The sequence below is a fragment of the Limulus polyphemus genome, unplaced genomic scaffold, assembly GCF_000517525.1.
Source record: "Limulus polyphemus unplaced genomic scaffold, Limulus_polyphemus-2.1.2 Scaffold56, whole genome shotgun sequence".
Taxonomy (NCBI): domain Eukaryota; kingdom Metazoa; phylum Arthropoda; class Merostomata; order Xiphosura; family Limulidae; genus Limulus; species Limulus polyphemus.
In genome coordinates this window covers 672926-680375 of record NW_013665666.1, presented here as the reverse complement: position 1 = coordinate 680375, position 7450 = coordinate 672926, and the positions used below count along the sequence as shown (strand labels likewise).

At 29.6% G+C, this 7450-nt stretch overlaps 1 protein-coding gene across 1 annotated transcript in view; it reads left to right on the top strand.

The window, feature by feature from the left end:
• Positions 1-6455, top strand: part of LOC106463966 — a 126553-nt gene extending 120098 nt beyond the window's left edge. The window contains exons 8-9 of the mRNA XM_013924069.2: positions 3389-3539; positions 4741-6455. Coding sequence (XP_013779523.1) covers positions 3389-3539; positions 4741-4904 — 315 coding nt within the window. The 3' untranslated portion in view covers positions 4905-6455. The remainder of the gene's footprint in view (positions 1-3388; positions 3540-4740) is intronic.
• The last annotated feature ends 995 nt before the right edge of the window (positions 6456-7450 follow it).

The following is a 7450-nucleotide window of genomic DNA, read 5'->3' as shown; positions in this document are numbered from 1 at the left end:
AACGTTTCGACAAGGTTTTGTTCCTTATGATGACAAAAACCTTGTCGAAACGTTGTACATTTGCTGTTATATTAAAGTTTTTCTTCATTACCCATTCAAGCCGTCTCCAGCCATTATTAGTCTCAAAGTGGGTTCCTCGTCATCGAATTTATCATATGTAATTAATAGAATATATATTATTTATTTAGTCATAAATATGTATTACCGTTTAAATATCTAAATCAGGATTGATAGAATACGGTTAGTAAGTTAAATAGTAAATCTTCAGTTGTATGTCAACTGGTTCTAAAATTAAATAAAAAACCATTATCTATAATCGTCTATTTTCAATACTAATAACCTGACATGAGATGTATTTCTAAACATTCTGATATCCCAGAAAGTTTCTTAACATGGCTATAAAGGTCTTATGACGTAGAATTCACAAATGAGTAGAGTGTGATATATTTGTTACCTTCTTATAGGCGTAGAGGTTTCTATAGAAAGACCGTAAAGCAGTTCACGTTTAGGGAAATACTTCCGTTACATTATAAGATCTAGTAGGTTTTACGTGGAAGGCTGGAAAACAGTTCTTTTTTTATTATTTGGTCGTAAAGATTAAGCTTTTTCAGTAGTGTTTAGAGTAAAGGGAATTGATAGCCCATCTTATTTAACGTTACTTATATTATTACTTGTGGACAGTATGTGTTGATCCCCAAGTGACTCAACGGTAAACTTGACAGCTTATAATGCTGAAATTCAACGTTTGGTCCCTACACGGAAATAACATAGATAGCCCATTGTGCACCTTTGTGCTAAAACAAACAAACTATTTATCTATATGTTGTTAATTATGCACAGTGGGCTATTTAAGCTATTCCCACTGCGGGTATTGAAACCCAATTTTAACGTTTAAAGCTCTCAGACTTGTCACCGGAGGGGAATGAAGCAACCAAATTATGTGTAAGCAATACTTATTTAAACATGTGTCAACAGTACTCATTTAACTGTGTGTCCATAGTAGGTATCTAATCGTTTATAAACCGTATTGATGTGTCAACGGTACATAGTTAACAGTACTGATCTAACTACGTGTCAGCGGCACATATTTAATTTTATGTTAACAGTACTAATTTAACTATGTGTCAACGGTACATATTTAATTTTATGTTAACAGTATTAATTTAACTATGTGTCAACGGTATATATTTAATTTTACGTTAACAGTATTAATTTAACTATGTGTCAACGGTACATGTTTAATTTTATGTTAACAGTACTAATTTAACTATGTGTCAACGGTATATATTTAATTTTACGTTAACAGTATCAATTTAACTATGTGTCAACGGTACATATTTAATTTTATGTTAACAGTACTAATTTAACTATGTGTCAACGGTACATATTTAATTTTACGTTAACAGTACTGATTTAACTTTGTGTCAACGGTACATAGTTAACAGTACTGATTTAACTACGTGTCAACGGTACATAGTTAACAGTACTGATTTAACTACGTGTCAACGGTACATATTTAATTTTACGTTAACAGTACTGATTTAACTATGTGTCAACGGTACATAGTTAACAATACTGATTTAACTACGTGTCAACGGTACATATTTAATTTTATGTTAACAGTACTAATTTAACTTTGTGTCAACGGTACATGTTTAATTTTACGTTGACAGTACTGATTTAACTTCGTGTCAACGGCACATATTTAATTTTACGTTAACAGTACTAATTTAACTTTGTGTCAACGGTACATATTTAATTTTACGTTAACAGTACTGATTTAACTTTGTGTCAACGGTACATATTTAATTTTACGTTAACAGTACTGATTTAACTATATGTTAACGCTACATATTTAATTTTATGTTAGCAGTACTGATTTAACTATGTGTAAACAGTACATATTTAATTTTATGTTAGCAGTACTGATTTAACTATGTGTAACAGTAGATATTTAATTTTATGTTAGCAGTACTGATTTAACTATGTGTCAACAGTACTACATATCTAAAGCATTTATAGCACTTAAGCAAAACAACATTAGAATTCTCCTTATCGTTATTATTGTTATTGATGATAACACTTCTCAGCAAGTATGTTTCTATTAAACATGTTTACCCACGATGCTCAAACGCATCCTTATCTTTATTCTTATTCAAGAAGAGTGTGATGTGTCTGTTAAGATATTCACACATTTCTGAAATTGGCTATTGTAACTTGGTAATCCGTGGTTAAGTGAATGTAGTTTAAGACTTATTATGAAACACACATCCTACAGATTACCAGATTTCTGAAAAAACATTTGTACTGAATTATCAGTGCATTTACAAAGTGTACCAAACTCTTCTTGTCTCGCAACTCAAGTTCGATTCTATCTTCATAAGATGGAGAATTTTACATTGTTTTGTGTGTAATATTTTTTATTCATTTCCCAGTTATGGTTACTAAGGGATTCGGGCAATATGATGTATATTAAACATTCTACATTACAGATTAATGTAATTATTAGATGATTTGCCACATATACTTATCGTAACACTGTTTGGTTTTATCACCGTTACATTATATTTTCATGGTTAATTTATGCAGAATTTAAGCCTTACTCTTTATTGCTTTTATTAGTGTTATGTAATTTAAAAATATAGACTTGTATAAAAATGTATTTAAAAATCCTGAAAGCAGTTATTTTCAATAAAGAATTGTAAAATAGTTTTGTAAGCTTCCATTTCTGTTCCTTTGGTTTAAATATCGAGAAAATACATATTAATATGTTGTAAATAAATTATTTTTTGCTTATTGAACAGCTGTTTTTTGATAGTTTATTTTTTATGGATATTATAAAAGTTAATACATTATGACACCTATATTTCTTTCGAAAAATATATCAAAATAAGGGTTTTATTTTGGGGGGGGGGGGAATAGACAAAAAATATTACAATTAAAAATATTCCACAATAGTATCTTTAAATGGGTCACGAAGAAACAATGAAGTTAAAGTCATTCATTTGTGGTGAATGATATTGTCACAGACTCTAAAAAACAAAGTTTTCATTCAACAATAGTAAGTTTTAGTTTGACAGATAGATATTTTTATTTTTAAGCTAAAAACATCCGACTTTGATCATTAGACTTGTGTAACTCTTATTTCACCCTTCATTCCTTTACTGAAATATTTCAGAATCAGAACTTCTTGTATTTTTCTGTAGCAAGATAACAGAAGACAAAGTTGTATTCTGATTAGTATTTTGAGTTTCTCCCATTTTGTTGTGTTATAGTTATAAACATTATGGATCATTTCTCTTATGTAAATTTATAAATTATTATTGTAAATTAATTGTATTTAGTTTTTATTTCAATGTAACATTTGTGTTTTATAAAAAAAATCCAGGTTCTTTGTGGGAACGATCAGTACGGTTTTGGTAGAAAGAAAAGGGAAATTCCTGATGAACTACCTTCAGATCCAAACAAGATGTTCGAAGTAGAAATGACAGCTTTTTTAAAGGTGGATTACGATAAAAATCATTTCTCTGGAAATAATGGTTAGTATTCTTCTTCCGTTCCGAAACATTAAACTTTGTTTTAAAAGATAAAGATACACTCGTTATTTTACGAATATTATAACAAAATGTATATAAGTATTTTTATAATAACCCAAAACCTGGTACATTTTTATTTCTCATGAAACCTGACCATTAAAATCTTGTTAATTTAAACAATAACCAAAAGGAACAATGATATATTACGCGTGAAAACAAAACCAGTTAACTATAGCTTGATGATTAAGCTGAGTACAATGTTTATGGTAAAGTGTCAGACCATAAACAAGACCGTATTGGGGTACTCTCTGCTCTGATTGATAAAATAAAGGCGTACTTAAAGCAATTACACGTTATGGTAACCCTAAATGTGGTTGAAGTAACTTTACAATGAAATTTTGAAGGATAGTTGAAACTGCTACGACCTAATAGTTTCTTTATATTGCTTGCAATAAATTGGTTGTGAGGTATCTTGAAATTTTAGTCACACCCTCTGAAAACTCGCTAAAGAATGATTTTACTGAGAACCGTAAGATATTTAATTTTTAGTTTTCTTCCATTGCCTGGAGATCGACAGATCACTTGTTCTCAAGAACGGAAACCCTTGCTGTATTCATCTGGAAAAAATTACGTGTTAAGTAGTCTCGTTGTAAAAGAAATGTTAACTAATAAAACTGTTCTCAAACATAGTTTATAATTTCACAGTTTTTTAACTTTTGAAAAATGTACTTTAAATAACTTTGCTTGTTTGTTGTTAAACACAAAACTAAACAATGGGCTATCTATGTTGTGCTCCCTGCAGATATCGAAGCCCGAATTTTAGCTTTATAAACCTTCAGACTTACACTGAGCCACCGAGGTGTGGGGGTGAAACAAGTTGATATATGGTAATGGTGTTATAAGTTCACATTTATTTTACATAACTAGAACAAAAAAGTTAATATATAAATTGTTTACAAAATATTTATCTGTACCACAGGTTTGGGGTTATTATAAAAAATGCGTATTTAACACACTGTTTAAGTGGACATTTTGGTAGTTAAAAACAGTAAGTATGAGTATATTTGTAAAAAAAGGTAAAACGTAAACATAGTTGGTATCTGTTTTGATATTTCTGATTGTTTTTTATTGTATGCTCTTAAGTATCTGAAACTAAAACGACACAGTTTGTGGTGGTTAGTCAGTATAGCTTATCTTCTCTTAGGACAACTATCAAGTTCGTTTGATAAAGAAGAGAATCAGATTTCGGATAAACCAGAAACCAACCAACTTCCCTACGTTCAAGGCGTAGGTTCAGGTTCAACTAAGATATCATCTTTATCTGCTGTCATGATTCTTGTTACAACAGTTATTTCTCTGACACAATAACGGTGTTGTAACGTTGGCATATACCGTCTTTGGATTTTTTTTTCTCATATGTGTTGCACATTACCTTGATCACAAGACTCTTATTTTTCAGCAGAAATGAGTCATGGTGGTGTTCAACTAAAATAATTTGCTGAGGATGGTGCTAAGGAATTCTGCCGCTGTATGGTTTCTTTCGTCTTCCTTAAGGGTCTAATTACCTCTGTGAAAGGTTTTACAGTTTGTCGCTATCAACAAGAAAACAGAGATTCGGAGCTTGTATCAAATAATGGCAACTTGTCTAGATGGTATACTCTTCTAGTGGGTGATTTCATCTCTTACGTTGGTATAAAAACTGTATAGTCATATTCAAGTGTTATCAGATTCATCAATTAAGGCTTCACAAAACCCAATTTTACAAGATATGCTTATAAAAACTGGAATCTTGAAATTATGAATTAAACAGGAAACGTTTGAGATATTCTGCAATTGATGTCCTCTGTGACACTGGTATGACTTTCTTACGTAAGTTGATTTTTTCCAATCGTATCTCTGTCTAATCTAAAATAAAGTACGTATCATGGAGCTGTTTACTAAGTTTTTTCGACGTTTATATCACTCGATAACATAACTCAAAAGTTTCAGCAAAGAACTGTAACACTTTGAAAATGTTTACTGACCTAAAAGCGTTACGTTATCTTTAGTATTATGTTCAAGGTTTAGAAGAACAGTAAATTGTTGTAAAAACCAGAAAATAATGCAAATACTTTACAAATATAGAATTGCTATAAATAAAGTTAAAAATCTTCTCCAAACAAATACGACATTCTAGTGAATATAATTATTTTCTTTTCGCTCTTATCTCCCTTCTTTCAGATAACATTAAAATATTAATGTTCCAAACAGAACTTGAACTGATAGTTGTTTCCATGCTAGATTTAATATTTGTATTGACTAAAAAATACATTTATCATAATAATTTGTCTTGTTAACGACGGCAAATTACACTTCTTAACTTCGCAAATTTGACTTGTTAACCATGAAATAAGTACGTTAAATTACACTATTTTAATACTTTTCGAAGTTCTTACGATTTGTCCAATTTAGTTAGAATAAAACTGAACTGAAGTTTATGCGCGAGATGAAAATAAAAAGAGGAGGTTTCATAATTTCAATTATTGCTGAATTTAGAAAAATACATTATTTGTACTACAGAAGAATGTTAATGCACGATTTTAGGCTGAAACTGAATAATTGAAGGAATTATTTCTAGATTAGAGGTTATCCATATCTGTTATTTTTTAGAACTTAAGTAAGTAACCAGAAAGTTGATGAGGTGGATTTTTCGTAAAGGTAAAATTCGAAGAGCTGTATGTGGTCTGAATATATATTGTTATTGACTTTTTAAGAAGCCCGCATAACACTATCATATAGTATTACACTCAACAAATCTTGCTTGTGATATATGATAGCCACAGAAAGTATCATCAGATAGCAATTGTGTAATTTTTATTGGTACTTTAAAAAAATCAGTTACACTTTCAACTGTATCATATATATATATATAAACATTTATCATAAGCGCTTTATTGTATTTCTTTAGATATTTTTAAATCTATAACTGAGCAATTGTTTAAAACTAAAATTATGTAGACTTTGAAGACGTGTTGAAGGAATCACAAGAGTTTGGGTTATTATTTCTTTCTTTTTTTCATTGCTAATTAAAAAAATGTTTTAAACAACCATAGAAATATTTCAGTTCTCCAAGTTCCATTTATTATTAACTTGTTTGGAATCGTACTGATGAAACGTCTGTATTACTGCTTACAAAACATAAGTTACTTCAACTGGGTTATTATGAGTGGGTTTAAAGTTTTTGACAAATTGGGAGAAAATGGATAACTTTCATTTAGTGGAAACTACTCCTTGCCTATTTTTGGAAGTACTGAATGATTTGTTGTATTGTGCAAGCTCTAGAAATAAATATTTCTGGCTTAAATAAGTTTTATTTGGCATTTTGTTTTCAGCTCCTGCACACAAATACACTGACTCCTAGACCAAAAGGATGATATGTTGTATGTATTACACAATAAATAGACAAAGAAAAGGGTTATGTTCTATTATCGTTTTGAGTATTCATATATCTTTTAAGGTATGATATACACAAAATGATATTTTTCTTGAATTGTATTACCAAAGCTTACATTATGCGCGTTCATTCGGTTGAAACTATGTATGCGTAACACATTTTTTTAAGATGTAATAGCACTGTTTTCAATTTTTAGTCTTTTCTTCATCTAAAATAAATCCAAGATACGGATATGATGGATAGTTTAATTAATTATAATAAGTAAATAAGTATTTTAATTAATATGCAAAAACCACCATTCACCTTCAGATATCATTTACACTCTTGAAAAAAATAGTAAAAATAAGTGAAAAATGTTGACGTTTCAAATTTTTCAAAAATGAAATGCAGAAAATATCTATATGGAGAATTTTAAATTTCGTGTATTACATAAGATCGTGTAAGAATCTAAAATAAGTAACAATTTGGCTAATAAGACTTT